This window comes from Clarias gariepinus, chromosome 20 (genome assembly GCF_024256425.1).
Source record: "Clarias gariepinus isolate MV-2021 ecotype Netherlands chromosome 20, CGAR_prim_01v2, whole genome shotgun sequence".
Lineage (NCBI taxonomy): Eukaryota > Metazoa > Chordata > Actinopteri > Siluriformes > Clariidae > Clarias > Clarias gariepinus.
In genome coordinates this window covers 15950252-15977827 of record NC_071119.1, presented here as the reverse complement: position 1 = coordinate 15977827, position 27576 = coordinate 15950252, and the positions used below count along the sequence as shown (strand labels likewise).

The 27576-nt window shown below is 38.1% G+C and overlaps 1 protein-coding gene across 1 annotated transcript in view; it reads left to right on the top strand.

The window, feature by feature from the left end:
- Window positions 1-4579: 4579 nt before the first annotated feature.
- Window positions 4580-27576, top strand: part of LOC128508720 (serine/threonine-protein kinase MARK1-like) — a 55633-nt gene continuing 32636 nt past the window's right edge. Inside the window, exons 1-2 of the mRNA XM_053480176.1 lie at window positions 4580-4857; window positions 26947-27135. Coding sequence (XP_053336151.1) covers window positions 4807-4857; window positions 26947-27135 — 240 coding nt within the window. The 5' untranslated portion in view covers window positions 4580-4806. The remainder of the gene's footprint in view (window positions 4858-26946; window positions 27136-27576) is intronic.

Sequence of the window (27576 nt, the reverse complement as noted above, 5' to 3'; positions counted from 1 at the left end):
AAAAATTAATTCCTCTTACTCCTCTGTAAGCGGGCTGCCATGTCCATGCCAATAGAAAGATAATCAACAGTGTCCTCTAGTGGATAAAGTAACCTTACAGTATAGAATTGTTATATAAAAAATATGCTTCAGTTAAATATATAAGGGTCCAGATCTTTACTAAGTTTGAACATTGAATGTAAAGGAGTTTACACTGCGGGTGCATGTAGTATATTTTAATACTATCACACATGCATGGGTGTGTGAGTAGCCCCAAGAAGATGACGAGGATGCATTTGCCAGATGTGCTTTTCAAACAATAAAGGTAAACCAAAGAGTCAGAGCTCATCAGATTTACAATTGACTGCATGCTGGTGCACTTTCTCAGGCAATGAAAGGGAGGTTAGCCATTGTCCACGTACTAAGCTTGATGATTGTATATAAGGGTGGATGTCATAACAGGGGTTTTAAAATGTCTTTGAGGTTGGTATGATGGCTCCAGGCCCCCCACGAACCTGTACATGGTAAGCTGTAAAGATAATAAATGGATTTCTTTGAGGTTCGTAAGTGGGTGGCTGTTTTTTTTTTTTTTATTGTAACCCTAACCATTTCCCATGTTAGTAAATGGGAAACAAACAAGCATGGATTTTAGGTTACTTTTAAGTAAATCCAAAAATTGAGTTGCCCTTGCTATTCTCCTTTAAAAGTTTTTTATAAGGTGTAATGCGATGGTAATTAAAAAAAAACATGGTAGTAAAGACTCATCAGTGTCACACTAATATAATGATGTTTAAGCTACAGTACTAGCTATTGGACCCATTATTATTATACCCGTGATTATAACCAGCAAACTAGTATAACTGACCAAGTTACCACTACTGAGCCCATGAGTAAGGCCCTTAACCCTATCTGCTCCAGGGGCGCAGTATCTCGACATTACTCTGCGCTTTAAGAAAAACACACAACTTGGCATGTATCACAGTCATCAAAAAAATTGTGATACGTTATATTATCTTGGTAATAAAAATAGACCAATTTTAGTAAAACAAAATATGTGCAACTAAGCTACAATATGAGTCTTTGTACTGATATTATTTGACCAGTTTTTTTTGTAAATTATTGGAGTGGGTCGGGGTCTCATTGTGGTATGTTGGTGTGATCTGGCAACCCTTGCCGGTGGGTGTGGGGGAACACTGTACAATTGATTTAAGCGTTTAAAAGTATATTTGTGCATGTTCAAAAGAACTGGAAAGCGCCCAAATATAACACCATACAGTGATAGTTATTATATTACTGTATATAAATATAAGTTTATTTTATTTTATGATGGTTAAACGCAAACCGCGTTGAGGGAACCATATAGACCATAAATCAACTCCCATCTGTTACACTTTCACGTGTCACACAGATGAAGTCTTTAATAGTCCTTTACAAATACAGTGTTACAGACACTTTATCCAGGTACAGTATTTATACATTTTCTCAATGTGATTATAAAGCACAAAGGTAAAGTAAAACAGACACATACAGTACAGTATATGACACATACTTTATAATCCTCCTTGTACCTTAAAACAAACCAGGGATAAAAAAAATGGACTAGCAAATGATGATTAGTAAAAATTGAATTAGAAAAAAATAATAATAATTGATTGAAGAAATTAATGCACACTAACTGCATTAAATCTTAATGATAAAATCATGGGTGGATAAATAAATGTACGGATCATCTATCAGTTCAATCTTGAGAGCTACATAAATCAAATGCAGCTGATCAGATTGTTTGAGGAATTTAATAGACGTAATTATTATAAACAGCGGCTAAAAATCTGATTTCCGAGCATTAGTGTTCCAGCAGTTAATATATAAATAAATCATTAATCTTACTGGAAAATATCTTTAGGCGAGAAAAGAAAGCTGCCTATTAGTGTATGTTTTTCAGAAACGCGAAATGTTCAAACAAACAACCAGACAAACCAGAAAACACTTCATGTGCGACAAAGTCTTCAGAAGGACTGTAGCTGGTTCTGCAGGAAGTTCAGTAAAACTAATCACCTAATTTCTGCATTGAACTGCACAATTTGTATTTGAGGTTACAATTAAAGCAAATGATTATCAATCTAATTATTGACTTTGTTTTATTAATTACTGTTTACTGATTTTTATTGTACCTGTATATATATATATATATATATATATATATATATATATATATATATATATATATATAAATGTGGAAACTTTTTAAAGACATCTTTGCTCCACAGCAGTTATTTGCATGTAGGACATGTGATGCTTTGCTGATTGTTACAATAACAGAGGAGGGAGTAGTCAGATTACCCCCTGATGACAATGCATGTATTTATCATGTATCACAGCACCCAAAAGATCAATTGCCTACGTTCAAAGGATCCGCTGCCAACGTGTGAAGTATCTGCTACCAACATCCAGTCTGTGATACATCCATCTGTAATAATATTCTAATATTTCTGTTCATTTAAATTAATATGTAATCTATATAGTCAATACATTCATGCCTCAAGAATCTATTTTCAAAATAAATATTTTAGCCTTTTTAAACAGATGCTACATTTCCTGAGAGATAAACAACAGAAAATTTACTGATAATTTTGACAAACAGACCCAAACTTTTAACTATCAAATCAAAACTAACTATAAAACTAATTAAACTCTAAAATCAATGAATAAGATGGAATTATAGAGAACATAAGAAGTGTTATGAATACACCAGCAGGTCTTGTATCATCCTTAATATTCTTGTTAAACAATCCTACATCTTTTGCACCTGTGCAGCATTTCAAATAAATGAACAACCTAGTAATGCTGTGACTATTTGAGAGTGTTAAATGCCAGCTCATACACCAACAGCTTTTGCTTTGTGTTTTACTCATTCCGAGTGTCTCTGGCAGCGGGGTGTTGGATGGGAGCATAACGGCTAACACTGCAATCCAGGGTCTTCTCCATACGGAATGCTCAGAAAGTGTCAGCTTCTTGCAATTTGCTTGCCAAGCGATTGGCTCGGTATGGCGCTGTTAAAAATTTGGTGTCTGTGTGTTGGAAAATAATAATTTGCCAAGATGAGTAAAAGTATAAAAAATGGTCCTTATCACGTTCTGCTGTCAAATTGTTCCTACATTCTCAAAGGAACAAAATAAAAATGTAAACAACTAGCTTTCCTATATTTTGATACTGTTAAGCACTATTTCAATTAATAAAAGGAGGTGGGGTATTGCAACTTTTATAAGCACAGACCTATCTTTAGCATTTAAGTCACATTAAATTGCATCACATTAATTAACTTAGCATTACATTACAACTAAAATGTGTAAATACACTCCTTTCTTCAGTGCCACACTACTTACAGTCCCCCCCAAATTCATGGATGTGCATTTAGATCTTACTCACCATCTGTGTCCCTTCATTCTCTATACAGGCTTGCGGGGGGCCTGGAGTCTTAGGGCATGAGGCAGGGTACACCCTGGGCACATGCTGCATCCATCATAGGCACGAATGCATACACATTCTTACCCTACAGGTAATTTGGATACACCAACTACCCTAATGCATGCATGTCTTAGGACTGTGTGACAAAACACTGGAAACCTAACATGCACACAGGCCCCGGACCCTGGTGGTGCGAAGGCGACCACTAAGCCACTGTGCTGACCTGGACTAGCTGACCAAAATTAATTGTGTTTGTTTGTTTACAGAGCCAGGGCTGTGTACCAACACCAAATTTTTATTCAACCCACACACAGAACAAACAGCTCGCAGACCTTGATGAAATGTTGAATTTGACCAAAACTGGATTCACTTACTTCTCTTTCAATCAAACCACATTTCACCTATTAGAGAAATAAAATAATTTTAAAATGAAAGTTTGACTGGATTTACATGGAGATGGCTTGGTTGTGTAGTTTGGATGTGCTTGGTGAGTTTCCTTTCACAGTCCAAAGACATGCAGCGAGGCCTAATTCCCAAATTGCCCATAGTGTGTAAGTGAGTGTGTGTATGTGTGTGTGTCCTGCAATGGATTTGCACCTCTGCCTCACACCCCAAGTCACCTGGGACACGCTCCATGACCCTGTATGCGGGATAAAGCGGTATAGACGATGAGTGGGTGAGTAAGTGAGCGCCAGGGCCGTGTACAAACACCAGATTTTTATTCAGCCTACACACAGAATGAACAGCTCGCAGACTCTAAGGAGATGCTGAATTTGACTAAGATTAGAATCACTGACTTTCTCTTTTAATTTAACCACATTTCACCTATCAGTCAACTAAGAGAAATTTAGAATGTAGATTTTGCTGTACATGGTGCACCTGTTTTAACCTCTCTTGTGCGCATGCGCTTGGGAGGCTGAGCAGAAACAACGAGTGCCTCATGAATCCGGTAGGTGGCAGAAATCAATAGCTGGCTCTCTGGTGCTTTTAAGTACTGTTCCGTAGGGAGTCTATGTAGGGAGCACGGGGGGCATTTGGTACACAGCTCACGCGCTCTCGCATCCATCCGGTTGGCTGCTGCGCGCGCGCACACACGCGCACTCACACGCACGAGCCGAGATAGAGGGAGAGAGAGAGAGCGCGCGAGAGACTGATGGAGTAACAGCAGAGCATCTTTTATCGCTTCTTATCCTGGGATCACCAAATTCATTCCTGGATATTGCACTTCCGGTTGTGGATCCTGCTATGGGTTTTTAATGTGTGTTAGTGTGTGGCGCGCGCGCTGTCCGGCAGGCCGTTAGAGAGAGATGTAGGGTCGAGACTCACGCGCGCGTTGTCTCGAGCCGGCATTAAAGCTGCAACATGTCGACCCGGATGCCGTTACCGACCGTGAACGAGCGGGAGACTGAGAATGTAAGTATGGAGGAATACATAAGAATATAAACGATATAAAGAGTATTTAACGTATTTGTGTGTGTGGTTTTTTTGGGGGGGAGAGAGCGCGCGTGCGTGCGCGCGTTCATGTTAGTGTTTGCTGTGTCACCGCTTGTCTCCAAACACAAATATGAGCGAACACACCGCTGCTTATTAACACACCGGCCCTGGGCCTCATTATAAAATCGTTATCCCAGTCGAAGATTTAATACCGAGAGTTTACGGCTGTTCAGGTGCCGTTAATGTTAATGACGTGCTCGCGCGCGCCCTTCATTGTTCTACAGCTGACGCGCGTTATAACGCGTCATAACCGCTGAACAAGCGCTTCACTCTTTTACTCTCATCTCGGACGTCCCACATTGACCTCTTTGTCCGAGACCACAGAGTAATGAATACATGACTGTCATTAAAAGGCTGCAGATTTTTTTTTATTAACTAGCCAGTGTGCTAATTTTCAGTTTGTTTGCTTTTTATTTGTAATAACAGACATTGCAGACAAGGAAAAACTCCCCGAGAAGACATAAGAGGTCTAATGTGTCCCTTTGTTCCCATGGTCCCTGATCTAAAAACCACATAAGACAATATTTTTTGGGATGGGAATCACCAGTCACCTCCAGACACTGTATTATCACTGTACCTCAGTGCAGATTCAATTAACATTGCCACTGAAAAGGAAACTCATCCTGCTCTCTGTGACTCTGGATTGTGGGATTATAAATCTTTACTCAAGTGCAGGCATAACTAAACAGCAGACCGGCTCCAGATATGAGGATATGACGACAATTAATAATTAATAGATTAAAAAACATCCTTATTTGATATTTCATTTCCCCTCCATTTTGTTACAAGTTTAATGAGTAATTAAAAGTAGCCCGTTCCTTATAACATTTTAGGTTTTGTCACTTAAAAACCGAGCGCAGCATTTAAACATGACGAACTAACTTCAGGTACAAGAGTTTTATCATTTAACTGAGCAGCATGTATGTCCGTCATTCGCCATAATTATTATTTCTTAACAAACTTAGCAAATAATTTCACAAGTAAAATTGTGTAAATAGTACAGAGTGTATCCTCTGTAATCCTCTGTAGGATTATGAAGAAACTGGGATGTTTTACCTCCACTAACGCCTCTAAAGTCGCAAAACCCAACTGCAATTATACAAGCTTCACATGACGCTTCTAATTTTTAACTAATAACTGTTTTGAAAATAGTGTAAGGGTGTGGAATAAGGGTGGTTTAAGACTAATTCGCCAATCGGAAGCTTCTGCAGTTATTTATATCTGCGGCTGAAAAAATAATCTGAAAAAATACACTTGTCACAGCCAACCAAATTGAAAGACAGCCAATTCTGCTCTCTGGCGAATTGAGTGGTTCATCTCAATTATAAATGTAAAAATTGTTGAAAAAAATACGTTTTTTATTTATTTATTTATTTATTTATTTATTAATCAACACACAAGAAAATCACTATTTATAGCTGAATTTCTATTTATCCCTAAATCTCTAAATGATGACCGTTAGTTTTGTTTTTTTTTGTTCAAAAAGTTTTTAAATCTTATTCCAATAAATAAATTGGATAATATTTATTTTTTTTTTTTTTCTTGAAGTGGAGCACATTTGTCTCGAACGGAATAAGAGCATTAAAGTGTGTGAACTGAAAAAACTTAACTAGTTTGCATAGGATCCTGGGCACATACTGAAGGTACGTTCCCAGGGGAAAAAAACAACAACCTTGAGTAGAATCAGACCGTGGGATTATAAATTATTACTCTAATGCAGGCATTACTAAATTGTGGACCGTTGACCGGATAAAGATAAGAGAATAATTAATACACTAGTAATCAAGCACTTTTTTTTCCTACAAGTCATTCATCAGATCCAATCACAGTGATAGATCAGTGGCAATAGATCCATATATGTTTATTCTTCCTGTGGGAAGTTTAAAACCAGTTTGTCTTATGTGTTCCGAAACTGTGGCGTTAATAAAAGGCAATAATGTGAAGCGCCACTATGGAAAAAAACAAACAAACAAGCACACAAAAAATGGGTTGTTAGAGCAAACATACAGCATCTGCAGCAGTTTGAGGTGAGGGCGTATAAAATACCTCACCTGGTGTGACAGAGCAGCCAGAGTCCTTTCAGATTCATGTGCAGCTGAGAGGCGTTCATATGAAGACTGATAAGTTTGTAACACATATAAATACAAGGAGAGATACAAGGCCATCAAAGTTCAAACTGTCCACATGTTTAACAAAGTTACTGAAATGTGGCCATAAATATTACTGAAATCTTATGGAAAATTGTAAACTGCTCTTTTTTAAAAATATTTTTAAAGATTTACAATAACTGCCTACAGTATATACAGACCTGAATCCCAGGAAATTCTGACTTAGGTTCAAGGAAAATATTATTGACCAGACATTGTTTAAATTTTGATTTAGGACCCCTGCTCCAGAGTATGGTCAAACAGTAATAACAGTTGTATATTCATTCATTTATTAATTCATGTTAGCTTGCATTTGTGGTAGTGAAATATTGCCAATTCTCTATAATCTTACAGGTGGCGCGCTCTAAACTATTCACACATTGCTAGGCAACAATATCCTGTGTGGTAAAAACAATTTGTTTAGTGTTTTTAGAGTTGTAATTAAAAAAAATGGCACTGTGATATTTATGAAATTGTGATACGAACAGAATGGCAATACAGCTCCAATTTATGGTAACGTAACTTGTGGTTCGCCTACCAAGTATTGGCCTTAAAAGATAATTTTTTTAAAAGAGTGTTAATGATTACAGCAGCAGGTCTACAGAATCAGGGTGAGATTATCCGCTAAAGGAAAGGTAAGACGGGCATAGACATTTATTATTTTTTTTTTTTGGAAATGCAATTACTATCTGCCTGCAACTTTATTGGATTGGTTAACTACTAATTTAAATAGACTTCCTACAAAGCATCGTTGTGAGTAGCTGGTCAAAAGCATACAGAAATACTTTCTCTGATCTTTTTACAAGTGGAAGCTACCATGTGCAGTACATTAAAATTCTAGAAGCACATGCTTGACGATGTTTGACTGTCCTAAATGACTACAGCACAATATTATCAAGTTTAACTTTAAAAGTTTATTTTAAATGATAGAGACAGAAAGAGAGAGTTTAGTATGTTGATAGTAAAAAAAATTGTCAGTCATAATTACAACAGGGCTTTTGGGAAGTCTAATCCAGGGCACTACACACACACACACACACATGCACGCAAGCATCTAATGACAATTTTCAGCCAGACCATCATGTACCAGCATGTTTTTGGGAAGTGAAATGAAACTCATTTAACTACAATGGGAACATCATGCTTCCTAAAAAATAAAGCAGAAATATTTAACTACAAAAAAAGGCAACCAGGTTGCAGACAAGTCAGGGACAAATATGGACAGGTTGAGACACACAAAGGTTACCTATTAATCCTAAGTGGTGTCAAATGTGGCCAAAATATAAAATCAGGGCCTGTAACTCATTTTTTATTTATTTTTACCTTAATAACCGTCAGTATTGTGGGGAGCTGTACGCACGTTTCTACAGTAGCCGATAACAAAACCAAAAATAAAAAATAAAACCGAAAACAAGATAACAAATGAACAAAAATGAATGAACAAAAACAAAAAGACAACTGAAAATGAAATTACAAATCACCAAAACACAAAAATAGTTTGCAAAAGAAATTTCTGTCGCTAATTGGACGAGACATCTGTCACTCAAGATCAGAATTGTATTCACAGACCACACTTACCTTTTTTCGGTTTGTTGATTCCTACCCCTGATTGGGTGATACATCTGTCACTCAAAATATACAGGAAGTACTGCAACCCAATGGACCTTATGGAAGTACTGCAACCTTATTTCAGTGCCATGAGTGTGCAGTATTTCTTGTATGTCTTGTAAATAAATAAATTCACAAACTGTATGGTTTGACTAAATTTTCGTTGTTTTTTTCTTATTTTTTTTTTTTTTTGGTTTTGTTATTTTAAATTGGAATTTGCTATTTTTATTTCAGATTTTTTTATTCGGTTGTTTTTTCAGTTTTCTTATTAAGTTTTCGATTTTGTTATTGTTTTTTGGACTTGTTAAGTTTGTTTTGTTTTGCACTTCGTGGCCAACTTCTGTCTGAAGAAACGGGAATTTTACACCATTTGCATGCTCTTTTCCAGACTTTATTTTCATATGATGTAGCTAATTAAAATTTTTTGTAAAAACAATCCCGATGCTGATTCAAATCAATTTTATTTCTGTAGCAACAACTTCAACAATCGACACATGCCACACATCATTTTTATTGAAATCTGGGCATAAAATTAACATTTTAGTGTATCCATGCTGTAGTTCTCTAATGCATTTCAGTGTTACTGTAATTGTTGTCCATGGTCCAGCCCAGTGAGTGTCTATAGTTATTTACTTTCTTCACTGTGGACCACCTTTGTGGATGTTTTTTCCTGAATTAGCTAGCTGAGCACTTACTGTACATCATCATAAGTGTTTGTGATACTAACTGATAGCACACTGGTTCAAAACACTGGTTCTAAGGAAGGACAAGTGAGCCCGGTCCGCTGGCATGGGCAGAACTGTGAGCATCTGAATTGGACCATGGAAGAATGTAAGAAGGTGGCCTTGGTGATAAATTACTGTATTTATTTATTTATTTTCTTACATCGTGTGGACGGCCAGGTACACATGACTTACCGTGTGGAAGAGATCGCAGCAGCACAATGGGAAAAAGGCAAGCGGCAGAGACAGTGCGATGCGCTGGGCAAAGGTTCTTTCCAAGTCACTTAGTTGGAGTTTTAGCATGTGTTTTTTTTTTTCCCGAGGCATTTCAAACATCATGGTTTTGTTTACCAACTTGTGTATTATGGTTTTGCTGGTGCATACTGGATGGCCATTGTTTATCTCTTAAATTTTAGCTTCAGAATGGTTGTGGTCAGTTTACCAGCCTGTTGTTGATGAACTATGATGTTCTGGTACACATCAGAATGACTTTGGTTTTCATTCCTTCCATAACCTACTGTATATGCTATTGCAGTCGTTTGGCGTTACCCGCAGTTTCCAATACCATCCACCTCTTGTTAAAATCTTATATTTGGAAATATGTCTTTATCCATCTTTTAACTTTTGCATTTTATTCTATTCTCTCTCTACCTTTTATGCTCCTTCTGTCTCTTTATTATCATACATATAATGATATGCTTAGTATTCTTCTTGTTCTAGATTAAAATGCCGGATTTGATACCAAAATCCATGAGACACTCATTTCCCATCCATCTGATATTGGGATTACTGGTTCGGAAGCCCCTTTCACATGAAAATCATGCAATATATTGCGCTTTGCCTCTCATATTGTAATTCACACAGAACCCACAAGTTTGGCGATGAGCCGTCTCAGCGTTTGCTTTTGTCTATTAGAGCAGGTTTGGCATTTACCATAACAGCGCCGGCATTTAGTGTGACGTGCAACACATGCGTTGGAAATATCCTATTAAATAGCCTATTGTTTCTTTTAATTTAGAACATCGAGGCACAACGCTGGCACAATAGTTTCGCTATAAACAATAGTTTCGTTTAAAGGTGTTAGGTTGTAACCTTTGAGAAATGTAAATCCTTCACTGCCGCTGTCCTTGGCACCCTTCTCTTCCTTATTTACATGTCGCGCCTTTTGGTTAGTTATTTGCCATCATGGTCTTAATACTGTATACGCTGTCAATATACTAATCACACTCAGTACAGGTAGACCTGAGTTTAGGTAAACGAGTTTGGTTTTGGGATCATGTTCGTAAGTCCGATTTGTTCTTAAGTCTGACAAAATGAGGCTTATATGCCTTTGACACGAATATACAATGTAAAGCATACCAATCCACTTGACTAAATCTGTCCCCTTGCCCCACGCTGCAATCACATGGCTAAAAATAATACCTGTGCCCAAGGCTTGAAAGTCACCTTTGAATGTCAAGTTAAATTTCGACAAGTCTGATTTAATAATCTCACAGTGAAGTGTAAGAATCTAGGGTTAGATATGTCTCTGTGCTTTAAAATCGTGAGGGGAATCCCAGACACCATTTTGTCTCTGAGCTGTTTTCCACTGTATTGGACTGTGAAATTGTTGAGAATTGTTCGGAGTATTCACCATTAGGACAGCTTTACAGAACAGCCTTCTTTTTTATCATCGTGCTCCTGGACTGATTGATTACAGGCCGACTCATTTCTCCCTCAAGCCCCCCCCCCCCCCCCACACGACATACACACATACAATATACCTTTGGACATAGATTTTGGACATTTTATACATTCACTTACAGGCTAAAAATATTGTATGTACCTGGTCATATTGGTATCTGGTACATGTGAGCTCCTTCCATGATTGAACAGGAAGTAGAGCCACGGATCTTTTGTATCTGGGGAAATTTGTAACTTGAATATTTAGTCGGGGACTACCTGTATTTATCTTTGGGGGCAAATCCGTTGCATCAGACTTGTCTAGCATTTCACTTGACATTCAAAGGTGACTTTTAAGCTTTCTGCAGTAGGTTGCACCATTAGGTCACTGAACAATATCTCTTTTTTTTCATCCTTGTAACACCGCATGCATTAATTTGCTGCTTAATAGGACAGACAGATGTAAAATCCCTGCTTTCTGACTAGTTGAAAAAAATCACAGATCAGGAGGACGCTGTCTCAAGAGGCTTGTACAGTGAGCACTGTGCATTATTGGTGCCTTCCTTTATTTCCTACTCTGATGCACACATCACTTTGGACCACACAATTTTTTTTTCTTCAAAGTCTAATCTTTATGCTCCTTAGAAATTTGCGGCCTTTTTTTCTGATGAGTCTCATTAACAAGTGGTTTTCTTATGGACACACAGCTGTTTGGTTCAATTCCTGTCAATTGATGATGATTCAGTGATTTCTTCTACAATGCAACTTCTTCAAAAGTTTAAGTGATTCTCTGTCATCCATGTTTTTCTGTATTTAAAGTTGATGTTTCAGCATTATCCTTTCAGGTTTTAATAATGCACCAGCTCTGAGTTTTGGTTCAGTAATTTCAGCAATCTCCTGAATTGTTTTCTTTGCTTTATCTGGGCCAATAATTTAACTCTTCTAAAACACATTAACATCATTTTTTTCATACAGCTTCTGTCCTGGTTGTTTAAAAAAAAAAAAAAAAAAAGAAACTACTCACTGCATAAGTTAATGTTAACAGAATTGTTGCCAGCTGAAACAGTAGTTATCCAATACAACTTGTAACATGGACAATATGGTGAACTGGCAAGCTGGCCATGATTTCCCGAACAGTGAGGGCACGTTGCCTTCATTTAATCCACTCGTCTAAGCACATTTCTGCTGTGGTTCACTGGAAACCCAAATAGTTTCCAAACCCGGGATTTGAAGAAAAATGGAGGGTCCACATGCTCAGGCTCTGTTTTTGGCATGCTTACAGGCGGAACAAGTGATAACTCAGTTGCTAAGTTACAGATCTGTTATGAAATCAAGATTCAAGAATTTAATTTGTCACATACGTGGTTGTACAAGTACAGCAGTAGTGAAATGCGATCGCGACAAACTCCAGACTGTGCAGGTTGAAAAGAAAAGAACAATTTGATGAAAGATGAAAAAATAACTCTGATACTAATAAAAATAAAAAAATAAATATGTACAACAAGACAAGGATATAATTTATATAGAATATATACAGTATATATAAACTATGTGAAAACATATGTAATAAAGTGACTGTGTGCTAGTTTCTATCTGTTATTGTTAAGGTTGTGTATTTAAATCAGATTGGAGTTTCGAATTTTAGTTCCACGAACAGAAAGACAACTTGTCTAGTATACATTTACCTTCAACTCGCTGCAAATAATTATAAATTCAGTCCTTTCAACATCTCGTCTCCTAACCTTCTTGTGGCCAAATCCCATAATCATGCCTAAGGAAATGAATCTCATGTCAAGTGTAACAGTGTTGTCTCTGTGCCATTAAACCGCGAGGGGACGGCAGTTTATCCCAGAGCTGTTCTCCACTGTATTGGACTGTGAACTCTGTTTTGTTGAGGATTATTCACCATCAGGACAGCTTTACAAGATAGACATTTTATACCTTTACCTACACACTGAAAATATTGGTATGTAGTGCACTGCAGTTTCTATTTTTTTTTACAATACACGTGAGCTACATCTGCTGGTATTTGCGGAAATACTTCATTTGAATGTTCGTACAGTAAGTCTGGGACTACCTGTAGTCATGATGTTTTTTTACAACTAGACCAGTGCCTTAAGATGTGTGCACACTATGACTGACACATGCAGTTAAAATACAGGATCATAGGAATGTGACATACAACCAACATCATTCACCAAATTTTGCTGTACTGTTAGAGTTACAAGTAACAATGTCACAGACTGCGTGTGTTCAACTGGAATTTCATGGCAGCCTCATAATTGAGTCGATCGTTGTCTGTGAGCACGGATGTTTTTCAGTGGCAACTTTAGTCGTAGCGCTTAGACTCAAATGGGGCGGCGAAACGCACTTGGATGAAAGCTGTTACTGCTCTCATTCGAATACATGAACTCACAACACAGAAATGCTCACAAACTAATTTTTACATTAGTGATATGTGGGCGCATGAAGGTAACCTGCTGCGTTAAAATGTCTAGGAAATGTTTATCTTGAGTGGCCTGATGAGAGAATATGTACCAGAGGAGTTACTCAAACATCTGCCACTGCAACTAACTAGCTAGATCAGGCTGCAGCCCCACTCTGCTTCTGAGTGTGTATAATCACGCTTTACTGCAGTAGTACAGTGTGTTGTTTGGTTCGGTCAGATTCTGTCTCGCTGGTGGTATCAGAGCACATTTGCTGCTTCTCAACCACACCTGCATTTGCCACCAACAAGCAGCTCACAGTCTTGGCCCACACTTGCTGCTATGTCCTTTACCCGCTCTTCTGCTTCCACGGGGGTGCTCAGCTGGATCTCCTGTCTATTTCTGTCCTTGTTAATTCGCCGTGGCTTTTGATCCTATCAAATGCTGAACCTGTATCTTGATTCTCGCTTTCACACAGCATCCGAGTGAGATAATAAACAGCCAGCTGTATTTTCCAGGCGTGTGAGGACGAAGCTGTGAAAATGCAGCGTATTACGAAGGTTAAACTGCAGATGATTGCAGCATCCATGCAGCTCCACTCGTCCTAGTGATCAGGACCAAGAGGAACCAGAACAAGTTTTCTTTTTTTTCTTTTTTTAAAGTGTGAATAAGGATCATGGAGATGGCATCCAAAGTTTGTGCACCCACCCACACACACACACACACACACACACACACACTCATCTAGGTATTCTTGGATGCGACAGTTTTTTTTGGAACTGATGTTTTATCTGTGCAGCATCAATGGCTCATGTGGGGAAAAAATATCCTGCTGTGCCTGTGAATCTTTTAAGTTTTCAGGTCTCCCTCAAATATCAAACATAAAAGTGAAGAGCCCTTGCTTTTTTATATATATATATATATATATATATATATATATATATATATATATATATATATATATATAGGGGTATATAGTGGACTCATAATAAAAAAAATAAATGAATAAAAGGTGATTGGCGTGATCATACAAGGCCTTGTTGTATAGTATTTGGATTTGTTGTCTTGTTGAAACATCCATCTTTTTTCCCTCGTATTTCGTTTCTTGGCTGATAAGATTAAATTCAACTGCAGCATTATATATCCTGGAGCATCAATCCATTCATGTTACCTTTGATGACGTGCAGTACTGCTTGCAGAGGCCCAGGCCCATATCATGATGCTCATATTGTAGTATAACGTTCTTGCATACATAATTCGTCTTATACAAACAGAACGAGCTGAAATATTGCCAAATAAATCCAACAGTTATATTTTTATTTCGTTTAACCAAAGTATATTGTTACAAAGGGGCTCTAATTTGTGCGCAAGTGGTAGCTCTAAGGCTAAGGCGCACGACTTTTTGATTGAAAGATTGGCAGTTCGATCCCCAGCTCCACCAAGTTGCCATTGTTGGGCCCTTGAGCAAGGCCCCTAACCCTATCTGCAATTGTGACAAATAAAGTCTTAACTTAGGTGCACCTCAAGAAGTTAGAATTTTTTTTTTGTAATTAAAAAAATAGTAATATTCCAGACTCATTACATAGTAAGTCAAATATTTCAAGCCTTTTCTTGTTTTAATTTTGCTGATTACGAAAATTGAAATTGCAGTGTGTCAAAATATTACAGTGTTTATTTACAGCATAGATACAGTACCATGTATCTCTCAGACTAGTTTAGTACACGCAACCACAACCATGTGCAAGACATTTGACGATTGTCCGGAAGACGATTGACACCCTCCACAAGAAGGGTAACTTAGAAAGAATGACCGCAGCCTTAAGAAGATTGTAAAGCAAAGCTAATTCAAGAACCTGGGAGAACTGTACAAGAAGTGGAGTCTGGAGTCAGTGCATCAAGAGCCACCAAGCACAGATGTCCACAAGAAAGGGGCTGCAACTGTTGCATTCCTTGAGGAGAGATGAGAAACACCCGACACAACAACATGGACGAGCTGAAGGCTGCTATCGAAGCAACCTGGTCTTCAGTAATGCCTCAGCAGTGAAACAGGCTGATAACCTCCATGCCCTGACACATCGATACAGTAATTTGTTCTGAAGGTGCCCTGACCTTGTATTGGATGCATGAACGAACATACTTTTCAGAAGTTGGACATTTCTGTGTCGTAAATCCTTTAATGATTGATCTTAGGAACTATTCTAATAATTCTACTAATGAGACACTCAATTTTTTTTTTTCATGAGCTGTATGCTGGAGTAATTGAAACTTTAAAAAAGATCTTGAACTATTTCACTTTACTTATAATGAGAAAATAAAAAAATTAAGAGTGTACATATAAGAGAGAAAAAACTTTTTGTCTTTTTTCTGTAGAAATTATGATGATTGTTGTACTGTTTACTGCTTATCTTTCTCTGGAAGAGTTGTTCCCGCTGCCTTCACGTTGTCCCGCAGTCTTTTCTTTTAGCTTTCTTATCATTAGTCTGAGAGCACATTGTGAGATCTCAAGTCCGCAGATGATTAGTTGTGGTTCAATGAAGTTTTCACTTATTAAACGAGTAAATGTTAGTCCTAGGCCGATTCAAACAGTCTCAAAACAAGGTTCCCTTAAAGCTTTTAACTGGCCTTGGCCCAGGCGTTTTTCAATAATTGCAGGGCATAAAGTTGTACACATCATATACTGTAAGTGATTGTGTAGTGACAAATCACTTTAACTAATTAACATCTGTTCAGCAATAATTACTATGTTGGTATTAACGTAATTACATTAAGAAATAAATGACTTAACCAAAGTTAATTAAAAGTGTGTTAATTGAATATATTATAATAATCTCTCAGTTCGCCAACTGTCCACTCCATTCGTGTGCTGGCAGAATACGCTTTGTAAAACTGAAATAAACATTGCTGGGAGCTTGCGCTTGGGCACAGAATAGTGCATAGTAAGGGGAGATCGGAAGAACAAAAAAACGACAAAGCCTTCTATACAGAAAGCAGGTTCATTCTGCCTCCTTTCCCCAATTCTCCCCCAACTGACTCGAAGTTTGCTGGCTGAAAATCCCCAGACAGGACAAAGTCAGGATTCATCTCAGTGCTACTGTAGGTCGGCCTCTTTTCCCAGGTTCGTCCTTGGCCTGGAAGTCAGTCGGCTGGAGAGCTCCAGAGACAAGGTTGTTTTTTCAAGTCCATAAAGAGGTGTGTAGAGACTATTCTGTTATTATTACTAGCGTGACTGGTACTGTATTAATAACATTATTTATTATTATTTATTACATAACCAGTAAATTTGGTTCTGTATCCAGAACTTTTTCTTTTTTCCATAAAGTTTGCACTAACTTGGCTAATCCCAATTTGTTAGTTTTTGCAGTAGTGGCATGTTAGCTATGTTGTACAGTATAAAGTTTTTTTTTTTTCTTTTTTACATCTATGAAGATCCCAAATACATGTTTGCTAGAACCACAAGATTCGCTCCACAATTTTTTTGGATTGGTGCATAATTGGAAACGCCATTCTTGGTAGCAGAACTTCAGACCTCATCGTCTCCTGATGGCAGGAACTGGGTGAGGGGATGTTTGTGGGTCAGCGGACGTGCGGTAAGCGGGCAGAGGATCCATGCTAACCTAAAAGCTTAGCTCTTCCATCTGTTCTTCACTCCAATGTCTGCTCTCTGGAAAATAAACTGGACTCTATTGGACTAATCAGCCTGAGTTTAGTGACTGCTGCATTTCTGTTTTTCGCCAGCAGAAACGCAGCTCTGTGCAGTTAGACTTCCCGTAGTTGCTTGTGTGTTTATATCACCTTCGAATGTGGCAAGAACTCTGTAGAGTAAGTCCCCGACAATTACTTACAAACATTTAAATTACAAACATTCAAATTACAATTACAATTACGAATTCTTCTTTGTCTTTCGGCTGTTCCCGAAATTACGAAATTACAAACGGACCGCGGATCTACAATCATTCGAAGATGCGACAAATCGTCGAAGTGATACAAAAAAAAGAGACTGCAGTGCCTTAGATACAAAATGTACAATTATATACAATGTTTTTAGTGTGTAAGTAAATGTATAAAATGTTTAAAATGTATAAAATTTAAAAGTCCGGTATATTGTATGTGTCTGTGCGTGTCAGGGAGAAATCAGTCGGACTCACTGGTTTCAATGAATTAGTCCGGAATCATGATGATAGAAAATGTCTGTCCTGTAAAGCTGTCCTGATGGTGAATAATCCAAAATTTTAGGAAAATCCTCAACAAGACAGTTAACAGCTCTGAGACAAAATGGCATCCGTTTAAGCTTGCAGTAAATACCATGCAACGTTGTCCCAGTGTGAACCAGCGCTGACTTTGTGTATCAGGTGAGTTAGGGGTATAAGACCCACTTTGTCTGACTTATAAACAAATCCGGTCTATGAACGTGCTCCCCGGATAACCTCTGGCTCTTAATGTACTAGTTTTTAGTTGCTGCTAATTGCTTGGTGAGTTTGTGACTATTAGATGCAGACCTTTTTTACTTACCATGGGAATTTACCAGGGGACGAATAGACTTGTGAATGAGAGAGTTATTCTTCCAATCAGGAATGGAAGCAAAATTTCCTTCCTGGAAAGCCATCACGTCACCTAGAGTTACACCTAATCTGATCATGTACAGTATGTACAGTATATTCACACCAGTATACCAGAAACAGAACATCTCTCCAGCAATATTATTTTTATTTAACACCAATCTGGTACGTACAGTAAATGTCAGAGAATTTCAGGTGGTTGTGTTTATTTAACCAGTGCTCCTGTAGTTTTAGCAGATTGTTGTGGCCAGTCAGCTCTGCAGATTTACCCTCAAGGAAGCTCGTCCATCAGGAAGTCATAGAAATATTAGATTATGAGTCATCCCACCACTACCAGGTGTCCTGCTGGCTCAGCGGCTCCGGGCGCACAGGTGATTGTTGTTGGGTTTTCGTTTTGAGGCGTCGGGTGGCTGATAAATGCTGCTACTCCTGCCAAAAATGAATTCAACCTAGTAGGGGCCACTTAGCATGGTGTGAATGAGATCATGCCATCTGGTCACTGTTAGCTTTCATTTACTGATAGTGACAGTCGTGGCTTTTATTAATTCCTTGCACTTTCAGGGTCTTGGACAGATGCAGTAGTCGAGGAGACTAGATTTTGTAGATTAATTCATACAAAGCTAAAAAAAAAAACCAACAGACGGTAAGGAGAAAATTTGTGGCTCAGTGATGAGCAAAGAACCGGGTCATGCCGAGCTTTCCACCATGTGAGTGTGTAACATTCCAATCAGTAGGACACGAGAGGCAGAACAACGCTGTGCTCAGATTTCACTCAAAGTTTACAGAGCAAAACGGGTGAGGACTTTATTATTATTATCATAGTGTCAAACTGAACTCTTCAAGTACAATCTTTGTTGTTTTTTTAAGTGTTAGTTTTTTTTTTTTCTGATTAGTTTTATAACAGGTGGTTGTCTTATGGCTACACGGCTGTTTAGTCCCAATCCTGTAAGGCTTTTGTCATGTGTGTGTGTGGGGGTAAATGCTCTTACTTTCATTATTGAACATTTTTTTGTTTACTAAAGAGAACTCCATTTAAGATATTTCTCCACAAAGTTAAAGATTCAGGAATGTTTTTCACGGCTCGATGCCGCCCAAATAATTTGAATTTAAATTTGAAAGTGGTGACTTTTTTTTTTAACCAGTGTGTGTTTGGTAGAACCATTTCTTGGGGATAAAACTTAAACTAAAGCTGAAATTCATTGTTGAACTAACTGTAGCTGACGTCCATGAGGTTTACTGATCAGCATTAAGGGTATAGAACAGTACAGAGACGCCGTTAAAAGAACTGAACAATCCATCATGCATCCATTCATCATCAGTGAGGGAAAAAAACAGTATTATAAAAATAACAAATCACATGACTACCCGGCTAGCTTTGTTATAATACAGTAGGCGCCAAAATATACCATATTTAAATGGTAAGACGAACAATATCACGGATCTTAAATCATCTGTGAGTCTGTGAGTTAATTTTTCCTGAAAAGAAACTAACATGCACACTATTAGCGTGTTGATTTACCACAGTATGTGTAATGTAAGTGTTCAAAGTGTTCATATTCAGATTCTCAACCCGGTTTCCCGTGAACGCGAAAGGAGGCGATTTGCTGGCTAATCACAATTTATTTTGTTTAGGTTTTTGCTTTAGTTTTTTTTTTAATACGGTAACTTTTGTTTCCGTGCTAAACAAATATCGGCAAACATCCTCCCAATGTGATCATTTGTGCTGATGATATTTGCTGCTAACGTTGATACATACAGTAGGCATTTAAAGGGGAAATTTTACATATAAAATATAAATAAAATGTTTCTTATATAAATCTAATTTCTGTGATATATTTTAATAACATCATGCAGCCCTAATCCAGTAGCCAAATGTCTGTAGAACTCTGTGTTTTACATTTATAAAGTTTTATTTTTATTTTTTTCCCTCAATTTTCTCCCTAATTTAGTCGTGTCCAATTCCGAACTGCTCACTCACGCAGGACAGTGCTATTCGCTCCTTCCGTTTGTGTGAGCTCACAGACGCCCCTGATTAATGTGGAAGCACTAATACCCTTTTCCCACTGCTCTGGTTCCCGTGCAGATTTCATGTCGGTTCCCAATTTTGGAACCAGTGCCGTGTTTTTCCACAGAAAAAAATTGGTGCCGGTGCCCTAAAATAAGCACTGAACCGGCCCCTAAACTCTGCTGGTGACGCTACGAGCGGTGGGCTGAGTTATAGTGAGCATAAAAAAAATGGTGGAGACCCAAAGTCTGTTAATGTGGAGTGCGGACGAAACAAAAGTGCTTTTAGCAATTTGGACATCCGCCGAGATTCAGCAGAAATTGGAAGTGCTTTAAGAAAAAAAAAGTGTATGAGGAAATAAGAGTAGAACTAATAGTCTTAGGCTTCACGCGAACAACCGACGAAATAGTGAATAAGCTAGTTGTCTATGTTGATCTCTTTCAGCGGGTCTGTCTAGTGTAAATGCGGGTCGGCACCTGGCACCAGCGTAGTGGAAATGAGGCATAAGTAACTCTCATCTAGGGCTGGGCGATACAACGATAACGATATGAATCGCGATAGACACGTGATCGATATCAATAAAAAATGTGTTCGATAAAACGTTCGATAATTTTTATTCCTTGTTGGAAGAAAACAGAGGTCGCGAAGCTAGTTTGGTTGCTGTCATGTCGCTCTGCGACCGGCACTGGGACTCTGAAGTAGTACGGTCGCGATTCAGGAAGTATAAAAAAAGACAAGATGGCACTTTACATTGCTCAGTTATTGCCCATGCCGTTTCCGACGCTTCGCCGGACCTTATGTGATTTTTGGTCCAATTCCTGATTAAGTGTGTGTTGCTAGAACGTGGTGTTAGCTTCTCCGCTTTATTTTGTCGTTTCTCGCGGCAGCGCAACAGCCTGTTAATTCATGCCCATGCAGTGATGGGAAAGACAAACGAGTCGATGCATGTCCATTCTTTTATTTTCAGTTTAATTATCATGGTTATTGACATTTCTGTCTTAATAACTGAGGGGACTATGATCAGAGAAAGGTTAAGTTAAAAAAAAAAAAAAGTTTAAATGTAATATGTTTTTCTCCTGGTCCTTATTTTAAATGAGTTGTAAAAATATCAATAATTATCAATATCGACCGACATGAAACACTGATATCGTGATACAGTTTTCAGCCATATCGCCCAGCCCTACTCTCATCCCTCCCCTCTGAGAAAGCTCGACCAACCAGCTCTTTTTAGATCTCCGGCTGTGAGAGGTTACAACATCACCTGGGAATCGAACTCGTGATAATAGGGCGAGCACTTTACCTCTGCCCTACTTGGAGGCCCTAAGCTTTTCTGATTATAAATTTTTTTTTTAAAGATTTGTTCAAAATTAAATTCAAGAGACAATATAAGAGAAAAAGAAAGGCAAAAAAGAAAGAAGAATGAAGAAATAACACACTTCATGTCAGATGGTATAGAACAATAAGCAACTTTAGATGGGTAAAAATGGGTGAAAAATCTGTACTTTATTTTAGAATCACATCTAGAGTTGGGTGTAAATTGGATTTTTTTAAATACCAGTGCCAACTCGACGGTACAGTACCGGTGCCTAAACCAATACTTAATGTTTTTTTTAAAAAACACAGAAAATGCTGGATAACATTAAAGAAAATTTAAATCTAAGTAGATACAAAACACAACTAATGTACACACTACCTAACACAACTACAATAACTGCAAAGTAAATTATATTCTCAGTACGCTACATACCAGCTTTTTTGTCAAAACACCATACCTCTCCTGACTTTGCTCTGGTTAGTCTGAACAAGGCTAGCGAGCTAACGCTACCAGGTGCCGTCATAGTGGATGTAATTACTTCACACGCTCTGCATTAACAGGGAAGTCAAAACATGTGAAGTTGGAATTTTAAAACAACATTAACACTCGCGTTTCTGCAAAAATTAATCAAATTTGATTTATATTATTAGAGCTTCTAATGCATCTTTTACTATTTTTAGCATGTGCAGTGGCATCGGAGAGAGTATTGACATTCATTACTTGAGTAGAAGTATAGATACTAGGGCTTGAAAAGACTTCTTTAAAAGTTGAAGTATCAACTCAAGCTTTTTACTCAAGTAAAAGTGTAAAAGTACTGGTTTTAAAACTGCTTAAAGTATAAAAGTAAAAGTAACGTGAGTAACCACAATAAAATTCGCACCATCCGGTTGGCGTGATTTATCCGGATGTTTTTTTTGTTTGTTTTTTGAATAACAAGCTAAAATAAAATAAAAGTAACAAGGCTATTTTTTTAAATTTAAGGAGTAGAAAGTACAGATAATTGCGTGAAAATGTAAGGAGTAGAGGTAAAAAGTCGGCTGAAAAATAATTACTTCAGTAAAGTATAGATACCCAAAATTTCTACTTAAGTAAGGTAACAAAGTATTTGTACTTTGTAATTTGACACCTCTGGTTCTAGTCCATTCCAGTTATAGAGGTATTTTCATTACATAACCCTAATCACGTCACCGGTTTAAACCAGCCCTGAACAGCTTAGCTATCATCGCTTCATCAAATCCCGAGTGGGTCAGTTTGGGACAATCGAAATCCAAAACAATAACCCATCTTACACATAAACAGTACAATAAAAATGAGATGCAGTGTCCGTTCTGCGCTACACAATCATAGTCAATAATAAAACTAGCCGAGTGTGTAGGATAAACTCGACGCGTACAGTATTAAATACACAACACAGTCATCAGATGAAACCTCATCAAGCTATAAGACACGGCTAGACCAGCGTATCCCAGCAAGAAACAGTCACTCTTGATAGAAATTGGAGTCCCAGGTGACGCTGTAACAGCCAGAGGGGGCGAATACGAGAAGCAGGAGAAAATGGTGAGACGGAGAGCACCAGGACACCCGGGGCGATGTCACCCGAGTGGAAGAGAGGACGCAATGATCCCTGGAATCTCATCGTTCTCTGAATGAGTTTAAAATATTTAAAAAAGAATTCTGCAATCTGATTGGACAGAAGGTGTCGATTCATTTCCTATAACAGCTGAGTGGTTTATTTATTACTTGGAATATAAGCAGCAGCAGAAATTGATTCAGGGAAAATCGTTGTATTGACGGTGTTTGGCTTCTTAGGGCAATGAGGTTGTAATGTTTCCTCTCTCATCCAGACGGCTAAATAAGGCACCAACAATGAGTGTTAAACACACTTCATGCAGACAAACCTGCAATTATATAAACACTTTAAAATATATATTTCTTTATAGAACAACAGTTATTTGGCTGTATTGGTAGATAGATTACAATATGCATCATAATGTACAGTATGTAATATAATACAAAACATCAGTATCGGATTTTAGCATTAGATGTGATTTACAGGGATTTCCCTACATTAAATCCAATCTCTTTTTATTTCTCACTCTCTCTCTCTCTCTCTCTCTCTCTCTCTCTCTCTCTCTCTCTCTCTCTCTCACACACACACACACACACACACACACACACACATGCTATTGTCAGGGGCTCCCAAAGCTGTTGAATCTCAAATTTCACTGTCATCACAGACAGCCTTTGCCTTTCTTGCATCTCTGTCTCTCCTCAGCTCTCTCTCTCTCTCTCTCCCTCTCTCACACACACACACACACACACAGCAGTGGCATGCATGTCTAACATACTGTACGTCCACAACTCTACAACACACAAACCTGAACATTGAAGCGTGAACAAGGACGTTATTAATTAAAACACTGTTAATATTCCGCATTTACATAGAAGTTCATCCTTTTTACATTTTTTATTTATTTATATTGAGATCCTGGGCAATATTGTCAATAATCTTTTTTTTGTTATCAATTATCTATTAACAAGTGCACTGTGGTAACATGAAAACTAAGATATAACTAAGAAATATGTTTGACTTTACACTATAGCGACACCGAGTTATAAAACACAGAACTCAGCATTTCTTTAACAAACAAACAGTGTAGCTTCACAGCGCAAAGGAGCACGATGTCGGGGACGTGCAGTAACCTGAGACGGATTTTGTTCTCAAGGCAAAAAGACAGACAGCAACAGCTGCCCTGGCATTCCTGGTAGCATTAGAGCATCTTATTCCATTTCCATTCTTGTTCCACTCACTCTCCATAGCTTGTCAGTTCAGTATGGTGTAGTTTCCCATTAGCGACTTAAAGTTCCCCGTTATTTTTGACTAAAATAACTAAAGTGCATCGGCCTAAAGTAAACAACCATGTAGAACTTCGTCAGGTCCAACGTGTGATAGCGTATAAATAACAGATTTTGTATCGCATTTCAATTTAAACTTGAAAAAAAACATTTAAAGTTCATTAAGGTAAGATTTACACACACAAAAAAAAAATTAAGATTGCAAATAGAAAATAAGAATAAAATATACAGAAAATAAGAATAAGCAATAAAATGCAAATAAATAAATAGAAAATCTAAAAGAAATAAAAATATACAGTCAAAAAAAGTTTAAATAATATTTTAAATTAAAATGAAGTCAAATCACTTAAGTATATACAGTACAAGGGACAATATAAAAACTAGAAGTGCAGTAATTGTAGATTAAAATCTAATACTTTTCCTGTCCTGGCTAGTGAGTGAGGTAGTCTGATCCTAGTCCGACAGATACATTAGCTAACAGCTCCCTTCACTAATCACCCAGGATGCAGCTCCGTAAAAAAAGCACCGTAAAGCTGAAACAAAAATATGTTACTAATTATTCCCCTTTCATCAACATAATTATGGTCATAAACCACATAAATAATATAGTATCAACTAAAAATTAGTTATCCTTAGGGATTAAGGAAAAGCAAAGGAGGAAAACAGTGGCTCTAGAGCAGTACTGGACTCTACACAGATGTGTCTGACTGTTAATCAGCTTAATACGCTCAGGCATCTGCCAATGTCAATTATTGAAAATAGCTAAAAAATTACTGCGTAATCTGTTGACCTCTTCCTGTCACCTCAAATCAGGTATTAAATCATATTTTGTGAGAATGTGTTTGTGTTTTTAGATTCCTGGTTCAAGAAGATCCATAATACTGTCCTCCAAAAAAGGTGGATAGTATTTTTTATTTTTTTTAATGAACGATATATTAATAGTATACATAGTGTAAATATAAGTAAATACAAAACACAACAAATTTACATACTACCTAACCATACTTTAATAATTTAACACCAGTAGCCTTAAACTAGTTGGTATTGTTGGTACGCTACAAACCAAATTTTGCAGAAATATGACCAGTATTTTGTCTGGTTGGTCTGACCGAGGCCGGGGACGCCCACACACTGCCAGCTGATGTCCACAAGCTGTGAATTACGGTAGATCCCTCTGCTTTTAACTTCACCCTATGTCTCCTTAAATGTTCCCCTCTTTACACGCAATTGTTGAAAGACAATTCAACGTGTGCATTCACGCCGATGCTCTCATTTCCCGGGTTGTGCTTTTAACAACATGGGACATTTTCGTTACTACAAACCTCAGTTGGATTTGTATTATTACAGCTTTCTGAGTCACACTCGTGCATTTTCTTAGTCTGGAAATATTTTTTTATGTCTGATGGCACCGGATTGAGGCACCGAAATCTGCGCTCTGATTCGGTTCTAGTACATTTTATAGGTTATGTAGGTACCATTGTATATGAACTGGTTAAAATATTATAAGGTTAATAATAATGGTTACTGTATATAAGTACCAGTTATACTGGTTATGGTATACAGTATATGTATCGGTTATGTAGGTTATATTATGTAAGTTTTTTTATTATTGAAACACAAGTGTGTTAGAATGAGTCCATAATATTAAACAGTCAGAAAGAATGTCAAAGCTGCTATAAAATAGGGGTAGAATGGGGTAGTTTTGAGGTAGTACTGGCTATAAGGTAGTTATTCTGCTCTGTGATGCGGCATTATAAGACTTCTTGAAGAAAGCATGTCCCGGCATGTGCTTGTGCTTTGTTTTTTTCATCACAGAGAATGTGTCATGATATTGGTGCAGGTGGTAGAGTTGAGTTTCATTTTCAACTTGGTATTAAAAATACTTGGTTCCCAGATCAGTCTTTTAAAATTTGGACCCGACAGTCATTTACTTCTCCTGTTCACTTCAATTACTGCCCTGAGATGCCAGGTTTCTCTCTCTCTCTCTCTCTCTTCCCCTCTTTCTCTCCGTAGCGTTCTGAATTTGGGCGAGCCAGCACTCGAGCTCTCAGGCGGCCATTATTAGAGATCATTGGAGCCACAGAAGCACTTAGTAGCTTCCACTGCAGCGTACAGGCTCTCAGATTCAGCTTACACACCGTCTCTTTGTGATGCAGTCTAACTCACTTGTGCCGTTGTATCGAATAGCAGTCAATATTTCAGCCAGGACATCCAACATGAATTGCCACGAGAGCATCTTTTTAGCTTTAATGCATTCCTAATGTACATTTCTTACACAGCTTTAGTTCCCCATTGGGGAAATGCCGGCCAGCCATGGTTTAGGTTCGACGCTCACATGCTATGAAAATATGCAGATATACTGTACAGTACAGTACACTATGGCGTCAAAAGTATTCGCTTGCCGGCGTTCTGAACCTCGGTAAAATCCAATTGTTCAACCATAACAATCAGTGTCTGAACTCACAAATGTGCTTCTGGAAGAACGATCAAACATTCCCATAAACACACTCCTCAAATTTGTGAAAGCCTTGAAGAGTTGAAGCTGTTATAGCTGCAAAGGGGGCGGGGCCAACATCATACATATTAAACTCTATGGATTATTATTATTATTATTATTATTATTATTATTATTATTATAACAATTTTCCGGGCTGAGAACCCTGAACATCTTGCACATGATTAAAAATGTATGTCAATCTTTTTCTCTACAGCACACATCCCTGGATGGTTTCTCTTCCAAGCTGGTGAGCCGCCAGAACCTGCCCCGCTGCAGGAACTCGCTCAGCTCCAGCGTTGATGATCAGCTACCGCATGTCGGCAACTACCGCCTACTCAAGACCATCGGCAAGGGGAACTTCGCCAAGGTCAAACTGGCACGACATGTGCTCACTGGACGAGAGGTGAGGGTCAGGAGGGAGCGCGATGCTTTTAAATAGTTATGTTCACGGGGTCAAAGCGATGTCACATCTCAACGATTATATTTGTTCTCTAACTTTAATTCACTTCCTGTGCAAGACTTTTTTTTGAGTTGCTTGATGTCTGTGGGATCTGCACACACAACCATTCACCCACATCAAGGAACTCGGCTGGAGGTTATTGCCACAGTGGTTCCTGGGAGGCCGGCGTTTCAGACGTGAAGCAGGCAGTCTGATCATGGCTCTGGCGTACTGAGCAAACTTAGCACTGGGAGAAGTGCATCCCTCTGATATGGGCGAGACCCTTTTCCCTACATCAGCATGCACTGACACGAGTTTACTGAACTTGTTCCTGATCTTTATCTCATTTTGACCTCTCACACGCCCCAAGATCCACGAGCGAATGGGAACGCATAAACAAATCGT